Raw genomic sequence first — 20,875 nt, forward strand, 5'->3', positions numbered from 1 at the left:
AAGTTGCCCAGGATCAGGATAGGTAAATGGTAGAACTGGGGTTTGAACCCAGGGAGTCTCACTCCTAATCAGCCAGGCTCAGACCTATTGTGCAATTGCTCTGTGCCACCCAGGCTTTACAGGGCAGGGGTGAGCTCAAGACTGTCTGACTTCTGACGACACGTCCCTAACCATTGTGCTACTAAAATAGGAATGCTATTTTGTCCTTGCTTTTTAATGTAGACAGAATTATGACATCATGGAAACAGTGGCTTCAAACTGTACTGTTTCTGCTCCTCTTTCATCTGTCAAGAGTTCTGTGAGTCACATCAATGTACAAACGGCTGACAAGTTAAAATGGGTAACTTCTCCCAAAGGGTATTTGCATTTTAAAAGCAAAGAGTACCTGAATCGAGGGGTAGAACCTCTGTGGAAGAATTCTAATCATCAGCCAAACTGGTGGAGGTGATATTTGGTCAGGTGTTTTATTCTAAGGAGGTTCAGAAGCTGGGCAGTTGAAAGAAAACAACTGCTCTGAAATCATTTCCATGGCTACCTTTCCAAGTGAACGTAGGAAAACGTTTTAAGTATTTGTTTTGTACATAAAATAATCATAGTTGTTTATCACCACACAAAGTAGATCAATGGATGAGATGTTCTGCGGCTCTCTCAATGAGGCAGAGGTGGGAGGTAAGGGGTGAGAGTAGACTCATCATTGCTATTTAGGGAGAAAGTTAGGATCTGGGGCTTGGATTTTCTTCCCGCTTGGCTACCCTCTGGAAAGCAGAGACAGCCACTAGGTGGAGAGCCTGCACTGGCAATTTGAGGTAGCTTCTGGAGAGGTGCTGCCAGATTTTAGCTTCAGACCAGCTTTTCTGGTGGCATTTGGACCAGCACAGAGCTGACCTGACCCCATCAGCCATTTCCTCCTTGGAGAATTCCATGGAGTCTAACCCCAGCGGGCTCATGGGAAGCACTGTGTATAACGAGTTTGTATTCCCCCCTAAGATACGATCAGGGACCCAGGACAGAGAGAAACGGATATGGCACAGCTTGTTCTCACGCAGGAAACCTCTGATCAGCAGACAGTATGTTGTAGGATTTGCTGGAGAGGGGAGGTATCAGACAGGTGCTTCAGGATGATTTCATTCTCCAAACAGCCTCCCGGATAATTGTCAGGGTTGTCAGACTGGAGCTAGGTCTGTAATGACTTTTGGATTGGTTTGCGATCCATCCTCCAAATGTTAGTTGGTAATTAAATGCCCAGTGTGTAAACTTGTCTTTGGAGAGCGATTCGGGGAAACCATTTCTGCGAGCTGCTCGTTACTCTGTCTGTCAGGGACAAGACAGGTCGGGTTGCCTCTAAGGAGTCTCCATCCAGACACTCACACACTAACAGTTTGTCTTTTCTGATACAGGAAAGAGAAGGCCAGAGGGGGGTCCAGGGTGCCTCGGTGAGTATCCTTTCCCCCACGTCCTCTGTGGGAGGTGAGGCCAAGGAGATGTCCCACAGGCAGATGGTACTGCCAATGAGTTAGCGTTTGATGCGGCTGCTGTAGGAAGGGCTGAGCACTGGACATGAGCCCCACTGACTAGGGGATCAGTTAGACTGCCAGACACAGGACAGGCCTGACCTAAGGCAAGCCTCCTTCACAGACACTTCAGAGACAGGGGACCTGTGCAGCCCTGAAGGCTGTGCTATTCACATACCCTGGGCATTGACTGCAAGAGAGTGAAATTCTGTCTTAGAGTAAGAAATTACCTGGAGTTCGATTCTCAGACAGTTTGGAAGAGTACAATCCTAGGCCAAGTAGGGCATGAGCCAAGAGTGAGACAAGATAGTTCCTGGGTACCATGCCCTGAAGCCCTGAAGCACTAGGTACTATGAAGAGAAAACGTATATGGAAACCATGTGAAGAGAATCTTAACACTGAAAACTCATCCATCAGGGGGAACCAGGGAACCCTGGACTTAAAGGTGCATCAGGAGCCGAAGGATTACAAGGCTCACAGGTATGTTGGAATATTTGTAATACTGATAATGTTGTTATTCTGATGGGAAGATGTAGTTCTGTATAAAAATAAATAAACTGAGACAATTTGAAGCTGCCCCCGCCCTCCTCCATGGTACATTTCTCTGGGATTCTACATTTCCCATTGAGGGTGGGTGATTTTGCTCTGTCAAAATTTGCAGCTCATTGATAGAAGAAAGGCTTGCTCTTGTGTATACCTGGCATCATGTCTGCCTTTTAGTCATAGTGAATTATTGAGACCTTAATACTATGTTAGTAATCAGTATCCAGATCAACAAATTGATTTTTCTTAAGTGAGGTTCTGCACGCAGATTCCAATGAAGGAAAGTTAGGAATTGGCAACTATTACTCACCTCTTCCAAAGCTGACTCTATAGGGGGTGACAGTGCTCTGGAATATCACCGATAGGGCTCTATGTGAGTCATCTGCATTTTTTCTTGGTCATATCATTAGTGAGATGGGCACTGGAATTAGGACATCTCTGTTTCTTTTCCATGTCAGAAATACGCCAGGGTCATCCTAGAGAATGGTTTGCAACACATGGGTACATAGTCACCTGATGGAGTCTACTTTAAGCCTGAACTTGTCTAGAATGATCTGCCTACATAGATGTGTCCATCCTAAGACCTTTCCAGGAGTTCATTTTTCTTCTAGAAAGTTCTAGATTCTTCATACTAAGTCTGAATTTGGAATTCTCTTGAGTGGTTCTGGTGTCCTCTAGAATGAGTAACCATGGGACCAACCTAAATTCATCCCCAGACTTTGTCGAGAGAGGGGTGACATTACCTCAGCCCCTCCAGGGTCCCTTTGATGCTCAGGCTGTGAAACAAGGCCAGCCCAGGGGCTGTAACCACCATTTGCACTGGGCAACCAGGACATCTTACAGCTGCTGCTTTGGTGATGAGAAACAATACCAGCACCTCCAGCTTTTCTTTCTGTGTGAGAGAACCATATGAGAACCATGCATTTGATGGGAAATATGACAAAAAAATATATGCTTTAATTCCTCTGATAGGGATCTGCTGCTAAAATGTCCTTTTGTGCTAACTTGCTTTCTCTTTTACACATTGATGCACTTTGGCCCAGGCAACCTGCCCCATCAAAGGAATCCATCTGCCTATTGTTTATGTCTCACTTCCTTCTTCTATGGGCTTTATTTCTCCTTTTAGTCTCTTTTCCATTTCTCCCTGCCACAGAGGGATGAGGTCTTACACTCAGGCAGGATATTCCTTCATAAGAGCTGCTCCACTGAGTCTGGGTCTCCTTTCAACTCCTCTTCTGAGACATGCTTAATCTCAGTGTTAAAGCTGCTTGAAGGGCTGGATAGATGCTTTTCCGTGCAGGTGTTTCAAAAGCACTAATGAAGAAAGTCAGTTTTTGGGCTTCCCTGGTGGCGCAGTGGTTGAGAGTCCACCTGCCGATGCAGGGGACATGGGTTCATGCCCTGGTCTGGGAAGATCCCACATGCTGTGGAGCGGCTGGGCCCGTGAGCCATGGCCACTGAGCCTGTGCGCCTGGAGCCTGTGCTCCGCAACAGGAGAGGCCACAACAGTGAGAGGCCCAAAAAGAAAGTCAGTTTTCATTTACTTCATTGTATTGTGTTTCTTTTGTTACCATCCAAGGGGTCAAATGGACTTCGCGGCAGGAAAGGAGAGAAGGGAAACGAGGGGCACAAAGGACCTCAGGTGCGTGACTCAGATGGTACCTCAGTGGTCTCCAACCTTCATTTTCCTCTTGCTTCAAAGACGTCTTCACGTAGAGTTTTTTTTACATTATCTAGTATGGAGTATTTCATTTGGGGATTAACTTGGGACAAATCTTTAGCACAGCTCAGATTCCTTGTACACTCGCCTTTCTCCTTCCCGGGAGTTTGACTTGGAAAGCACAAACCCACTTTATCCGCCTGAAGGAAGCCTTTAGAAGAATGCACATCTTGCTGACTCATGAATATTTCAAAACCTGATACATTATTCTGCTTTTTCTAACTTTTAAAAATTATCGGTGCCATGCCTATCTCCATTGACTATAGATATTTGAAATGGACTCTGCAAAGAACCCTCGCTACCCAAATTTATTTGATTCTTAAGTTCAGCTTTGAATTCACCCTCTGAAACTACTTGATTCCCAAGTTTCTGACAGTAAGTAATGAGAGTTTGGATGGTGAGAGATTCATATTAAAAATGTTCTGAATCTTGGGTTTCCCTGGTGGTGCAGTGGTTGAGAGCCCACCTGCCGATGCAGGGGACACAGGTTCGTGCCCTGGTCCAGGAAGATTCCACATGCCACGGAGCGGCTGGGCCCGTGAGCCACGGCCTCTGAGCCTGCACGTCCAGAGCCTGTGCTCCGCAACGGGAGAGACCACAACAGTGAGAGGCCTGCGTACCACAAAAAAAAAAAAAAAAAAAAAAAATGTTCTGAATCTATTCAGTTTTTCAGCTCAGATAGTGAGAGTTTAGAAGGCAAGCAATACCCATGTTTGCTCAGTTATCTTCCCAGCATATTTGTGAAAGACCGTTTTGCCCCTTTGCAGATCGGGAAACTGAAACACATTTGACATCCCATTTTATATGTGTGGATGACACAGAGCACAAAAGTGACAATGACAGCACAATGTCTTGTTCTAACGAAATAACGTGTTGTGTCAAGAGTGCCTTTTTTATTTCTCACTAAGTCCCCATTTGGACTAGCGATGTCCCTGCCAATGAAGACTTGGGGTCCTCTAACCAGGACTGTAGCCTGAGTCACCTGGTTTCAGGCTGGGTTTCCTGTTAAGGAGGCATCAAGAAATTGCTACAAATGACACGAAGAAAAGCAAAACTAATCTAACAGGTTTTGTACAAATTGCTGTAGCACCAACATCTGTGTTTCCTATATTCTTTCAGGGTGCTCCTGGGCCAGTGGGAGATAAAGGGAGTGTTGGAAGGCCTGGACTTTTGGGGAAAAGGGTAAGTGTTATCTCTTACAGATTTCAGATACTGAGGAAAGAGTAGCTCCATTTTTTTCCCTTGATTTTCATGTTAATTCTTCACATGATCCAGGCACAATCAACCACTCACCAGCTTTCTGCCAATATTCTTTTCCTTCCTCTCTGAAACTGCCCCATTTCACTGGGAGAGACAAGGTTTATTCACCTATCATGAAACAACTCTGATAAACTCAACTCGCTGGTTTCGTGAATGCGTCAAGGCACTTGGTGGTAGAGTCGGCCAGGGGCATGGGGGATGTCAGAACTCAGATCTGTTCATGCATGCAGTTCTAGGTCTAACTCAGACTACCTTCTCAGAAATGTCCTTATTGGAGATCGTTAGAGACAGACTGTTGGCCTGTTCAGAATCTCACTGCCCTGCTCAAAACCTTTCAGCAGCTCCCTCCCCCAGGGCCAGCTTCGTGGGCCTGGGACCCGTTCAGTCACACAGGGGCGCTCGCTTAGAAGGTGCCCCTACTTGGCCTCAAGCTCTGCTATCACAGTCTGGAAAGTTTGCTTTTGAGTTAAGGGCCCATGATTTCATTTGAGTCCCACAGATTATGTCACTGGTCTTACCTTCGGATGACCCTTAAGAAAATCTCCAAATTTTCCAGTAGCTTAGAAGACCCTTTGACCCTGTTTAATTTTAAGGCTTCCTAGCTCATCTCCCTCCTGTGTGCCTGCCCAGGCTTCTCACTGTGCCTTCCTCCTCCATTCTCACTCCTCCCTCGGTCCTTCTTCCAGCTCACACAACTTATCCTTTAAGCCTCAGCATCCCTGCTCCCTTCCTTCAGGCAGCCAGTCTGCCTGCCCCACCAAATCTGACTTAAGAGTCCCCTTCTCTCCACTGCCACAGCACCCTGAACTTTATCACACAGTGTAGAATTGCCTGATTTTCTCTCATTCTAACCAGAGTATTCTTGGTGAGGGCAGGACCACATCGGTCATGTTCAACTGTTCCTTTTCCAGGACAATAAATAACTGTTGGATGGGTGAATAAATCAGCAAATGAATCCACTTTCCCTGGAGTAAATTTTCCACTCTTTCTCTTCTCCTTTAGTCCTTCTATAGCACTGGGAAAGCAGTGCTGAGTCCAGCTTTGGGCTGTGCTGGTATTTCCTGCTTGCCTTTGGGAAGATCGTTATTTGTTTCTTACACTCCCTAGCTTGCTGAGCATTGAACCCTCACTGAGAACCCTGAGTGTCCCCAACTAGTGGACAGAACATCCTATGGTGGGAGCCAGGTTTGATTTTTACTGATCTGAAGCTGTCCTTGTCTCACTAGGGAGAACCTGGAATTCCTGGAGATCCAGGGCCACTGGGGCAAGCTGGACGGCAAGGAAAGCAAGTATGAGGTTTTAGGACTCTTACCCTTTAGCAGCTCCAAGGGCTCAGTAAAGAGAAGGGGGCTGACACCATTAGCTTAAGCACCTGGGGTCCTGAAGGTATTTTGGGACCTCCTAGGAAGATGTAGGGACATTCCTCCTGCTCCCTGAAGCACTCATTCTATAGCTAGTCTGTCTGCTAAAACAAAGGGAGAACAGCAAGAGGGAAAGGAGAATGCAGAGAGAATACTGGATGAGCTCAGTATTTTAACAACTTATATGGCCATGTCAGTTGAAACTCAGGTGACTTCTTGTAAAACTCCAGAGTGACAAGAGGGTAGTAGGATCAAGAAACAGGGTATCTGTTCTAGTTGCTCTGGCTGTACCAGAGTCTCAGTTCATAAAACAGTCAATATAAGAAAAAAATAGGAAAAAAATTAATTTCTTTTCAAAAATAATGTTTATTACAAATATTAGGCATAGATATTGTAGAAAATTGACTAAGCATAAAACATGGGAAATGGGAAAGAAAAATTACCCATAATCCCACCATTTTGAAATATTTATTATTAATATCCTGGAGACAGAAAAAAAATTATTTTTCCCTATTAACAATGTATCATGGGCATACTTCCATGTCATTACATTTTTCCCTCAAAGTTACTTTCAATAGCTTCAAAATATTCTACTGAATGTATATACCTTAGTTCACTTGACCAACTTCTTATTACTGGATATTTAGTTTGCTTTCAGTTTTTCACTGTCTTAAAATAGCACAGCAATGAATATTCTTGTATGTAACTAAGTTTTTGGATAAAACCATAATTAATTTCTACATAGAAATTTCTAGAAGTAGCATAGCTGGTTCAAGGAATATGTACATGTTTAATTAAGGCTTTGAACTCTATTGCAAAGTGTCCTTAGGAAAATTCCAAGGATGTATGTACCCTTGTGTTGTGCAGGAAGAGTGCTCACTTCAGGGCATACACACCAACAATGGGTATTGTCACTTTCTTTTATTTCATCTTTACCAATTTTACTGACCAAAAATGATGTCTCATTACTGTTTCAAATTGCATTTCTTTGGTTACTAGTGAGGATAACATCTTTCATTATGTTTATTGTCCATTTACAATTCCTTTTTGGGAAATTCCTCACCCAGTGTTCTTTGGACCAGCTCCTAATTTTCCAGGCAAGTAACTGCCACTGACTCCACTAGTCTTAAATGACCATCCCTCTGCCTCCTGTCATGTCTGCACAGGAGCTGAGCAAAGAAATACCAGGGCATATACCAGGAAGTGTGGAAAACTAAACGGCATGAATATTCCCAGAGTTCAAGTTCATCAGGCCCCCTCCACCTGGAAGTCCCCGGTGCTTTTATCCTGACACCATAATCTCCCCAGTATAGGTTACAATTAATTTCCGCTCTTGAGAAATTGAAATGAACTGATATATTCACAGGGTGATTATGGCATTCCGGGCTATGGTCCTATGGGACGAAAAGGAGTAAAGGTAAATATGGAAAACAATTATTTCTTTAATTGGTGAATCAATTAAATGGTGTGTTGATTTATTTATGTTCTCTGCTGAAAATCGTAGGGCCAAAGAGGATTCCTTGGAGATATGGGTCAAAAGGTATTGTGCATATAACTTGTCAAATTTACCATGATCTTGACCTTCTACTTGAGAATTAAGATAAGTCTGTGGATCTGAATGAAACAGGAAAAAAAAAGCAAGACAATCGGTTTGCCTGAGCTTCATGAAGAAAGGACCATACTTAACTCCTATGAACCTTTAAATTGGAAAATTTGTCCTTCACTGCCTGATGTCCCTTGTCTTGAAACCCTACCTCTAGGTACCCTCTCAAGTTTAATCCTTAGTCCTTTTCTTGATTTCTCTACCCTGGTGATCTCATGCAAAACTCTTGCCTTCTGCTATTGTACTTTGCCCTTCATTATTGTGGCTTTCACTTCCTCTTACCTGAAAGATTACCATATTCTCATTAGTCTCCTACTTGCAACTTTAACCTGCTTCAGTTAATCCCAAACACTACTCTCTTGATTTTTCCCAAAGTATAACTTAGTTATGTTACTCTCTTGGTCAATCATCTTCTAGAATTCCTCATTGCCTACCAGCCTGAAATTCACCTCCAAGCTCTACGACAAGACATTCCTTCCATTTCAACCAGAGTAGCTCAGGTTATATCTGTTTTATACACTGGAATTCTATAGTAAGATTTATCTAAAAAAAAAAGCATCCTTAAAAATGAACTTATTTACAAAACAGAAATAGACCCACAGACATAGAAAACAAACTTATGATTACCAAAGGGGAAGGGGGGAGGGATAAATTAGGAGTTCGAGATTAACATACATACACTACTATGTATAAAATAGATAAACAACAAGGACCTACTGTATATATAGCACAGGGAACTACACTCAATATTTTGTAAAAAACTATAAAAGAAAAGAATCTGAAAAATAATATATATATATATATTATATATGTGTGTGTGTATAACTGAGTCATTTTGCTGTGCACTTGAAACTAACACAACACTGTAAATCAATTATACATCAATAAAAATTAATTACATAAAAGTATCTTGTATATCTTCCAATCATTGATGCTCAAATTAAAATAGAAAATATGGATTAAAAAATAGAATGTAAGTAAATTGAATCAACTACAGTATAGGAAAATAGCCAATTTTTGATTCCCTTAAGAGTGCTTTTAATTGATGAATTACCAAAAGAGATTCTTTCCTTAGGTGGAGAAGGGTTCAAGAAGGGACTATATAAATAACTGTTAGGATAGGAGTTCTCATTGTAAAGGACCAATTTTCTAATTTGCTGATAAAGAGAGAAAATTAGCATATTCCAATTTACAGATAAATGGTAAATTAGCATATTGATAAGTGTTAAATTAGTTTTCCACCAAAGTCAGAATAAATTTCTTTTTACCTTCAACTTTTTGAGGAATGATTCATGAATTTAGGAAGTAATTCATTAGTTAGTACTTTATGTAGTCAATACCCCATATGTTTTCCTTGATTTTCAAGCATTTTTCTTTAGGTATTTTTAGTAACTGATTGGATAGCCATTGTATTGATATTGATGCATAAATATTTGTATTCTCAAAAAAATTAAAATAGTTTGGAGAATATCTAGGTGTATCAGTGGCTTAGTTCTAAATGACAAGAAGAAATGACATTTAATATTTAATATATGATATAGTTATAAGATCAATTAGATTTTGGTTTGGAGAGAATTAGTTTTATTCTTTCATAGCAAGTATTTTAATATCTTGATTTCTTATATCTGAATCTTTAGGGTGTTGTTGGTGATCCTGGAATTCCTGGGGGGCCTGGACCCAAAGGATTTAGGGGACTAACAGTAAGTGACCTATAATTCCAGAAATAATAAATGTTTCTTTGGAAGATTCTGGCTTTTATGTTGTAATTATTAATGTGGATTGTCAATCCAACCCAGAGTCATCTGAAATGCCACTTCCTAGCTGTGTGATCTTCAACACATCTTTTCAAGGTCTCTATTTCTATAACATGGGAGTTAAACTTAATGACACAAAAGCTACTTTCAGCTCTAAAATTCTATGTTTCCATGAATCTGAACTATTTTAAGTATTTACAGATTGATAACAGGCTATTCTAAAAAGTGTCCGTGTCTTCCAGTCTTTTCTAGGGCACATATTAAAGCCCAGAATATTAACCCTGTGAGTGGAAATGAAGCTGACATCTTCCTACTCTGTCCTGGAGCGTTTTCTGACAGTTCCAGTCCCCAGAGCCAAGGTCACCTGGTGTATTCATTTTAAGGAAAGCTGTTGAGATGTTCTAAATAGCAAAGTGCAGAGTAGAGTGTTATACTTATTAAAAAACCAAAATGCCAAGACAAGCATCCTTTCATTTTAAAGTTTCAGTGTAATACCGAAGGTCATTACCAGCATGAAAGAGATGCAATTCAACAGATATTTTACATCTGACTGGACAAATTTCATTAGTATCTATATCCATCACCTTGAGTTATGGGAATGATACAGCCAACCCATGTCCTTATATATGTGGGGAATTATTTTTCTTATTTGATTCTTTGCAGATGGCAGCTTTTTATTAGATCTCCGTGTGCTATAGTGTATTCACTTGTTTAAAGCGCCAGTTCTAGCTTATGACTAATTTAGATTTAAATGCACAGCCAGTGCCAGAGCAAAGGATATCACTAAATGAAGAGGCTAAGAGGGAAATGGATGTTTACCAATAATTAAGAATTACTATTTAGGATGAAAGATAAAAATCATATGATCATCTCAATAAATGCTGAAAAAACATTTGACAAAATTCAACATCCTTTCAATATAAAAACTCTTAACAAATTGGGTATAGAAGGAAATTACCTCAACATAATAAAGGCCATATTTGAAAAATCCACAACTAACATCACACTCAACAATGAAAGGCTGAAAGCTTTCCTGCGAAGACCAGGAACAAGACATAGGTGTCCACTCTCACTACTTCTTTTCAACATAATACTGGAAGTCCTAGCTAGAGCAATTAGGCAAGAAAAAGAAATAAAAGTCATCCAAATTGGAAAGGAAGAAGTAAAAGTGTCTGTTTGCAGATGATATGATCTTATAGATAGAAAATCTTAAAGACTTCATTAAAAACTGTTAGAAGTAATAAACAAATTCAGTAAAGTTTCAAGATACAAAACCAATATATAAAAGTCAGTTGTGTTTCTATACACTAACAATGAACTATTGGAAAAATTAATTTTTCTGTGAGTTCTGTGGGAAAAAAGAATGGCTATCTATATTACACATAAGGAATTTGCTTAACTTGAATTAATAGTTGCTTTTGCTAAAAATTTTTTTAAATTATAAAGTCACATTAAGGCTGAGGTAGTCTCCATGGATAGAGGATGTGGAAACTCATGTATATTTCTACCTGCAGCTCACTGTAGGTTTGAAAGGTGAGGAAGGCTCTCAAGGACGTCAAGGCCCTCCTGGACGGAGAGTAAGTACACTCATTAGAACTAAGGGTCATGTGCTGCTTCCTAGGGTGCCCACTGGAATGAGCACAGAATTTAAAGGCAGAATCACTGGTTCAAGTCCAGACTCTGCTTCTTGCTACCTGGGTGCACTTGGACTAGTCCCTGGGTCTCTCAATTTCCTTCTAAAATGGGAATGACATGTCCTGTTGGAAACACCTCAAAAGGTAGCTGTGAGGATCAGATAGTCAAATGTGAATGCTCTTCGTAAACTATAAAGTTCAATGCAAATATGAGCTGTGACTGTTAATTTTTACTGAAGGAAAAAAATAGGGATGAGAATGCATAAGCTTCATTAAGGTGTCCTGACAGGTTGATAGGATTTCCCAAACCACTATTTTTGCCTTCCTGACCTCACGATATAGACGCTGGGGAGATTTGGAAATAAAATTGCAACTTTCCACTGTGATTCAATTACAAAAGAAATGGCACCTCTAGAAGCATTCCTGGACAGAGCCAGGCACATCTCCCACTGACAAGATATCCATATCTCTATTTTAGTGCCTTATGTGTTATTGTGATGACATTAACATGTCTCTCTCCCCTAAAGAGAACAGTCAAATAAGAACTAAATGTTGCCAGCATCTGTGTTTTGTGTGTGAGGTGCAGGAAGCATTGTGTAAGGACAGGAGAAACTGCTTCTCTTGTTTTGTGTATTGTGATTGTTTTCTGACTACCTGGAGGGGTTCTTTAACTTGCAACTTTATAAAGAAAACAAAAACATGGATGTTTTGTGGAAAACTGAATCTGTAGTAGAATGATAATCAACTCACTGTAAAGGATACTCTGGTACAATCTTTTCTTTCTTTTGAATTAAGGAACTGGTGACTATTCTTAGTCATGTGGGTGAGAATCTGGTCTCTGAGTCAATCTGGACTGGTCTGGATTTGCCTCCTTTCCAGATTCTGGAGCTCTCCCTGGAGGTCCCATAACCTCCTGCTCTTGTGTTTGGCCATGCTGGTCTGGTATACCATGGTTTCTCTGTCTCATGCCTGTGGTCCTCAGTCTCTCCTTAAGGAGTTGCTCTAAGTTATTCTTAAACTCAGTCTTTTGGAACCTACTCTCCACAGTTCTGATCTTCTGTAGGATGTGGGCTGCCTACTCTATTCATTAGCTGGAAACTCTTCCTCTCTCTGTTTAAATGGCTGTGCATTTTTTTTCTGTTTTCTGCTGTCTCTTGTAAATGGAAAAATAAGACTCTGAATCTTTTAGTGAGATGCATATTTCTTGATTTGGGTCAGGAAGAAAATATGCCCCCAGTGGGTAGAATCATGGATGCCATGACAGCTCTGGTTAATACCAGCAGCACACAGTGGGCCACATCAGCATTCAGCAGACACTTAACTGTTCAATGGATGGATGAATGGATGGATGGATAGATGGATAGATGGATGGATGGACAGATGCCCAGTTGTCATTTAGAACAGAGGTTCTTACACTGACATTCATGGATGAGCTTCTGAGGGGTCAGTGAAATCATACAGCAATCATGAGCATGTGACAGCATTTTCTGAAGCCAGCAAACATCCTAGCTTTCAGTGTTTGATCAATTAAGCTAATGTCTACCTAGACTGAACTGAATGGTTTTTCTAGGACGACAAGAAGGAAAGAAACAAAAGTACTTTTTAAAGATACTTGTACTGCAGATAGAACATTTAGAAGGCATTTCTCATAATAATACTTAAAAGCTGCCCAAAGGGATTCATATGTGCAAACACATTGAGAACCAACTGCCAAGAAGAAGGCTGATCCTGATAAAAAGGAATTAAAAGGAAAATGAGAAAAGCTCACACTGTCAAGAAAGGCAGCTGACTGTGTTTAGCGCCTTCCCTGACTCATCTCACCCAATTATCTGTATTCCTTTCCTCCATCACCTTCAGCATTTATGAGCTTAGTGTGTATGCTCTCCTTCTGTGTAATGTCCATTTGGCTATGTAATTGTCTTTTTTTTTTTCACATATGTTGAGGCTGTGTGCTGCTGCCAGTGTTTTAAGTATACTTCAGTAAATGTCTCTCCTTCATGCTACTCTTTGGGAAGCCTGCTGTTTATAATTTTAAGTATTATTATGAGAAATGCCTTCTAAATGTTCTGTCTGCAGTACAAGTATCTTTAAAAAGTACTTTTGTTTCTTTCCTTCTTGTCGTCCTAGAAAAGTCATTCAGTTCATTCTAGGTAGACATTAACTTAATTGATCAAACACTGAAACAGAAAGGTTTATACTCTCAGTGTGTGGGGGAAGAGCACTGAAGACTCCAATTCACATACCAATAACTTGCTCTGTTTTTGTTTTCCTAGGGCCCTAAAGGCATGGCAGGGCAGCGGGTATATTCTGTATGTATCGTCTTATTCACACACACAAAAATGCAACCTGTTCACTGGGAAATGAATATGGCCACTTGGAATTCACTGTGTTCATGTTTCTTATTTTCTCTCTCCTTTTTCATGTACAGCAATGTGATCTAATCCAGTTCATGCAGGACCATAGTCGTGAGTATCTGTGTGTTGTAGAGCATCATTGATTAGTGAGGGCACTTAGGATGAAGGCAGTGTGGGGATGTGGAATCAGTAGGCTGAACTCACTTGTGGAGAAACCATATGTCCTTGGCAGCAGGCTTGCTGTGAGTGCCTGCTGTGGGAACAGCTCACAACAAAGGAGGAAGGAAAAGGCACATGCCTTAGCTCAGAGGTGTGCTTCCTAGAGGGAGAGAAAACATGCCTGTGGGAAACAATCAGTGACCAACTCAAAAGGTGTGTGACTCAGCTCACACTAGTATAACAATTATGTACAAAGGCCTGGAGGGCATGGTGTTAAAGGGATGGACATGGTGATCTGGGATTGGTTGGCTACTTAATTAATGAAGGCTGCTTGAATGGAAGTCATTGAATCTGGTTATAGGAAATGATGGGAAGCAGCAAGAGAATAGTTTCACAGACTCAGAGACATAGAGAACACACTGTGGTTGCCAAGGGGGTGGGGGGTGGGGAGGGATTGATTGGGAGTTTGGGATTAGCAGGTGCAAACTATTACATATAGAAAGGGTAAACAACAAGGTCCTACTGTGTAGCACAGGGAAGCATATTCACTATCCTGAGATAAACCATAATGGAAAATAATGTGTATATGTATATATATGAATAACTGAATCACTTATCTGTACAGGAGAAATTAACACAACATTGTAAATCAACTATGCTTCAATAAAATAATTTTTTTTAAAAAAATAGTAGTTTCAACAAAGGAATAAAGCAGGGTCAACAAAGAGAGAGGTTGTCTTTCATTATGATCAAGGAGAATATGAAGTAGAAAGAAACCCAGTGATCTCATTTCTGGAAATTTATGCTAAGGAAATAAAGGAAAAAAATTATAGGTACAGAGGTTGCTGAAATATTATTCATTAGAGAAAAATGACTATATAAGTAGACTGTTTATACTTATAGAATAATTGGGTTATAGTCCATCATGCTCTGATAAAATATTAAGCAGATATGATTTTTATGAAGACTCACACAAATATGAAAAATATTGTCATTAAAAACTAGAAAATTAAATTGACTCTTCATTTTTACATATAGGTAAATATATATACATAGAAACAAATACTAGAAGAGGAATTGGGAAAATGTAACCATGTATTGTGTTAGGGTGGTAGAATTCTAGGTGATTTGTCTTTCTTCATGTTTCAATTTATATTCATGCCTATACAATCACAGTCAGAAGAATGGAAAATGGGAAAATCAGAAAGACTTATTATAAGAGACTGGATAAAAATGTAGTCATTGCAAGTGTATGGCCAGGAAAGACCAACAACAAAAACAAGTTTAAAACAACTGTAAGGACTCCCTCTTGCAAGAGCACCAGAATCACAAGTAACTGCTGAACAATCATTGATAGAAAGACACTGGAACTCACTAAAAAAGATACATCACATCCAAAGACAAAGGAGAAACTACAATGAGATGGTAGGAGGGGGTGCAATCACAATAAAATCAAATCTCATAACTGGTGAGTGGGTGACTCACAAAATGGAGAACAATTATACCACAGAAGTCCACCCACTGGATTGAAGGTTCTGAGACCCATGTCAGGCTTCCCAGCCTGGGGGTCCAGCAACAGGAGGAGGAATTCCCGGAGAATTAGACTTTGAAGGCTAGCAGGATTTGATTGCAGAACTTAAACAGGACTGGGGGATACAGAGATTCCACTCTTGGAGGGCAAACACAAAGTAGTGTGTGTATCAGGACCCAGGGAGAAGGAGAAGTGACCTCATAGGAGACTGAATGAGACCTACCTGCTAGTGTTGGAGGGTCTCCTGCAGAGGTGGGGGGTGGCTGTGGCTCACTGCAGGGAAATGGACACTGGCAGCAGAAGTTCTGGGATGTAATCCTTGACATGAGCACTCCTGGAGTCCATGATTAGCACCACTAAAGAGCCTGTAGCCTCAAGTGCTGGGTCACCTCAGGCCAAACAACGAATAGGGAGGGCACTCACCCCCACTTATCACCAGACAAGTAGATTAAAGTTTTACTGAGCTCTGCCCACCTGAGCAACACCCAGCTCTACCCACCACCAGTCCGTCCCATCAGGAAGCTTGCACAAGCCTCTTAGATAGCCTCATCTACCAGAGGGAAGACTATAGAAACAAGAACTACAATCCTGAAGCCTGTGGAACAAAAACCACATTCACAGAAAGACAGATAAAGTGAAAAGGCAGAGGGCTATGTACCAGATGAAGGAACAAGATAAAACCCCAGAAAAACAATTAAATGAAGTGGAGATAGGCAACCTTCCAGTAAAAGAATTCAGAATATTGATAGTGAAGATGATCCAGGACCTTGGAAAAAGAATGGAGGTAAAGATTGAGAAGATGCAAGAAATGTTTAACAAAGACCTAGAAGAATTAAAGAACAAACAAACAGAGATGAATAATACAATAACTGAAATGAAAAATACACTAGAAGGAATCAATAGCAGAATAACTGAGGCAGAAGAACGGATAACTGACCTGGAAGAAGACAGAATGGTGGAATTCACTGCCATGGAACAGAATAAAGAAAAAAAGAATGAAAATAAATGAAGACACCCTAAGAGACCTCTGGGACAATATTAAACGGACCAATATTTGCATTATACCAGTCCCAGAAGAAGAGAGAGAGAAAGGATCTCAGAAAATATTTGAAGAGATTATAGTTGAAAACTTCCCTAACATGGGAAAGGAAATAGCTGCCCAAGTCCAGGAAGCACAGAGAGTCCCAGACAGGATAAACCTAAGGAGAAACACACCGAGACACATAGTAATCAAATTTACAAAAATTAAAGACAAAGAAAAATTATTAAAAGCAACAAGGGAAAAACAACAAGTAACATACAAGGGAACCCCCATAAGGTTAACAGCTGATTGCTCAGCAGAAACTCTACAAGCCAGGGAGGAGTGGCATGATATATTTAGAGTGATGAAAGGGAAAAACCTACAACCAAGATTACTCTACCCAGCAAGGATCTCATTCAGATACAATGGAGAAATCAAAAGCTTTATAGACAAGCAAAAGCTAAAAGAATTCAGCACCACCAAACCAGCTCTACAACAAATGCTAAAGGAACTTCTCTAAGTGGGAAACACAAGAGAAGTAAAGGACCTACAAAAGCAAACCCAAAACAATTAAGAAAATGGTAATAGGAACATACATATTAATAATTACCTCAAATGTTAATGGATTAAATGCTCCAACCAAAAGACACGGGCTTAGTGAATGGATACAAAAACAAGATATATATATATATATATATAATATATGTATATTATATATATATATATGCTGTCTACAAGAGACCCACTTCAGTCCAAGGGACACATACAGACTGAAAGTGAGGGGATGGAAAAAGATATTCTATGCAAATGGAAATCAAAAGAAAGCTGGAGTAACAATGCTCATATCAGATAAAATAGACTTTAAAATAAAGAATGTTACAAAAGACAAGGAAGGACACTACATAATGATCAAGGGTTCAATCCAAGAAGAAGATATAACAATTATAAATATATATGCACCCAGCATAGGAGCACCTCAATACATAAGGCAAATGCTAACAGCTATAAAACAGGAAATCGACAGTAACACAATAATAGTGGGGGACTTTAACACCTCACTTATACCAATGGACATATCATACAGAGAGAAAATTGATAAGGAAACACAAGCTTTAAATGACACAATAGACCAGTGTATTTAATTGATATTTATAGGACATTCCATCCAAAAACAGCAGATCACACTTTCTTCTCCAGTGCCCATGGAACATTCTCCAGGATAAATCACATCTTCGGTCACAAATTAGCCTTGGTAAATTTAAGAAAATTGAAATCATATCAAACATGTTTTCCAACCACAACGCTATGAGATTCGAAATGAATTACAGGGAAAAAAAATGTAAAAAACACAAACCCATGGAGGCTAAACAATGAGTTACTAAATAGCCAAGAGATCACTGAAGAAATCAAAGAGGAAATCAAAAAACACCTAGAGACAAATTACAACAAAAACACAGTAATCCAAAACCTATGGGATGCAACAAAAGCAGTTCTAAGAGGAAAGTTTATAGCAATACAAGCCTACCTCAAGAAACAAGAAAAATCATAAATAAATAATCTAACCTTACACCTAAAGGGACTAGAGAAAGAAGAACAAACAAAACCCAAAGTTAGCAGAAGGAAAGAAATCATAAAGATCAGAGCAGAAATAAATGAAATAGAAACAAAGAAAATAGTAGCAATGATCAATAAAACTGAAAGCTGGTTCTTTGAGAAGATAAACTAAATTGTTAAACAATTAGCAAGACTCATTGAGAAAAAGAGGGAGAGGACTCAAATCAATAAAAATAGAAATGAAAAAGGAGAAGTTACAACAGACACCACAGAAATACACAGCACCCTAAGAGACTACTACAAGCAAATCTATGCCAATAAAATGGACAACCAGGAAGAAACGGACAAATTCTTAGAAAGGTATAACCTTCTAAGACTGAGCTAGGAAGAAATAGAAAATATGAACAGACCAATCACAAGTAATGAAATTGAAACTGTGATTAAAAATCTTCCAACAAACAAAAGTCCAGTACCAGATGGCTTCCTGTGTGAATTCTATCAAACATTTAGAGAAGAGCTAACACCCATCCGTCTTGAACTCTTCCAAATAATTGCAGAGGAAAAAGAAACACTCCCAAACTCATTCTATGAGGCCACCATCAGCCTGATACCAAAACCAGACAAAGATACTACAGAAAAAGAAAATTACAGACCAATGTCACTGATGAATATAGATGCAAAAGTCCTCAACAAAATGCTAGCAAACAGAATCCAACAACACATTAAAAGGATCATACACCATGATCAAGTGGGATTTATCCAGGGATGCAAGGATTCTTCAATATACACAAATCAATCAATGTGATATACCATATTAACAAACTGAAGGATAAGAACCATATGATAATCTCAGTAGATGCAGAAAAAGCTTTTGACAAAATTCAACACCCATTTATGATAAAAACTCTCCAGAAAGTGGGTATAGAGGGAACCTACCTCAACATGATAAAGGCCATATCCGACAAACCCACAGCAAACATCATTCTCAATGGTGAAACACGGAATGCATTTCCTCTAAGACCAGGAAAAAGACAAGGATGTACACTCTTGCCACTATTATTCAACATAGTTTTGGAAGTCCTAGCCACCGCCATCAGAGAAGAAAAAGGAATACATATTGGAAAAGAAGAAGTAAAACTGTCACTGTTTACAGATGACATGATGCTATACATAGATAATCTTAATGATGCCACCAGAAAACTACTAGAGCTAATCAATGAATTTGATAAAGTAGCAGGATACAAAATTAATGCACAGAAATCTCTGGCATTCCTATACACTAACAATGAAAGATCAGAAAAAGAAGTTAAGGAAACAATCCCATTCACCATCACAACAAAAAGAATAAAATACCTAGGAATAAACCTCCTGAAGGAGGTAAAAGACCTGTACTCAGAAAACCATAAGACACTGACGAAAGAAATCAAAGATAACACAAACAGATGGAGAGATATACCATGTTCTTGGATTGGAAGAATCAATATTGTGAAAACGACTGTACTACCCAAAGCCATCTACAGATTCAATGCAATCCCTCTCAAATTACCAGTGATATTTTTTTACAGAGCTAGAACAAAAAAATCTTAAAATTTGTATGGAGACACAAAAGACCCCAAATAGCCAACACAATCCTGAGGGGAAAAAATGGAGCTAGAGGAATCAGGCTCCCAGACTTCAGACTATACTACAAAGCTACAGTAATCAGACAGTATGGTACTGGCACAAAGACAGACATATAGATCAATGGAACAGGATAGAAAGCCCAGAGATACACCCATGCACCTACGGTCAATTAACCTGTGACAAAGGAGGCAAGGATAAACAATGAATAAAAAACAGTCTCTTCAATAAGTGCTGCTGGGAAAACTGAACAGCTACATGTAAAAGAATGAAATTAGAACTCTTCCTAACACGATACACAAAAATATACTCAAAATGGACTAAAGAACTAAATGTAAGGCCATACACTATAAAACTCTTAGAGAAAAACATAGAAAGAACATTCTTTGACGTAAATCACAGCAAGGTCTTTTCTGACCCACCTCCTAGAGTAATGGAGATGAAAACAAAAATAAACAAATGGGACTTAATGAAATTTAAAAGCTCTTGCACAATAAAGGAAACTATAAATGAGATGAAAAGAAAACCCTCAGAATGGGAGAAAATATTTGCAAATGAATCAATGGACAAAAGGTTAATCTCCAAATTATATAAACAGCTCATGTAGCTCAATATTAAAAAAACAAACAACCCAATCCAAAAATGGGCAGAAAACCTAAATGGACATTTCTCCAAAGAAGACATACAGATGGCCAAGAAGCACATGAAAAGATGCTCAACATAACTAATCATTAGAGAAATGCAAATCAAAACCACAATGAGTTATCACCTCACACCAGTCAGAGTGGTCGTCATGGCAAACTCTACAAACTATAAATGCTGGAGAGGGTGTGGAATAAATGGGACCGTCTTGCACTCTTGGTGGGAATGTAAATTGATACAGCCACTATGGAGAACAGTATGGAGGTTCCTTAAAATACTAAAAATAGAATTACCATATGACCCAGCAATCCCACAACTGGGCATATACCCTGAGAAAACCATAATTCAAAAAGATGCATGCACCCCAATGTTCATTTCAGCACTATTTACAATAACCAGGTCATGGAAGCAACCTAAATGTCCACTGACAGACGAATGGCTAAAGAAGATGTAGTACATATATACAATGGAATATTACACAGCCATAAACAGGAATGAAATTGGGTCATTTGTAGAGACATGGTTGTACCCAGAGGCTGTCATATGGAGTGAAGTAAGTCAGAAAGAGAAAAACAAATATCGTATGTTAATTCATTTATGTGGAATCT

General features: G+C 39.6%; 1 protein-coding gene across 1 annotated transcript in view; it reads left to right on the forward strand.

Moving 5' to 3' along the window:
• Positions 1 to 20,875, forward strand: part of COL6A5 (collagen type VI alpha 5 chain) — a 107,382-nt gene that overhangs the window by 40,730 nt on the left and 45,777 nt on the right. The window contains exons 20-30 of the mRNA XM_027086596.1: positions 1,398 to 1,433; positions 1,929 to 1,991; positions 3,634 to 3,696; positions 4,894 to 4,956; positions 6,261 to 6,323; positions 7,762 to 7,812; positions 7,900 to 7,935; positions 9,636 to 9,698; positions 11,267 to 11,329; positions 13,660 to 13,695; positions 13,815 to 13,851. Of these exons, the coding sequence (XP_026942397.1) occupies positions 1,398 to 1,433; positions 1,929 to 1,991; positions 3,634 to 3,696; positions 4,894 to 4,956; positions 6,261 to 6,323; positions 7,762 to 7,812; positions 7,900 to 7,935; positions 9,636 to 9,698; positions 11,267 to 11,329; positions 13,660 to 13,695; positions 13,815 to 13,851 (574 nt within the window). The remainder of the gene's footprint in view (positions 1 to 1,397; positions 1,434 to 1,928; positions 1,992 to 3,633; positions 3,697 to 4,893; positions 4,957 to 6,260; positions 6,324 to 7,761; positions 7,813 to 7,899; positions 7,936 to 9,635; positions 9,699 to 11,266; positions 11,330 to 13,659; positions 13,696 to 13,814; positions 13,852 to 20,875) is intronic.

Source organism: Aethalodelphis obliquidens, unplaced genomic scaffold (genome assembly GCF_003676395.1).
Source record: "Aethalodelphis obliquidens isolate GAN/ISIS:26980383/991018 unplaced genomic scaffold, ASM367639v1 scaffold56, whole genome shotgun sequence".
In the NCBI taxonomy this organism is placed as follows: Eukaryota; Metazoa; Chordata; class Mammalia; order Artiodactyla; family Delphinidae; genus Aethalodelphis; species Aethalodelphis obliquidens.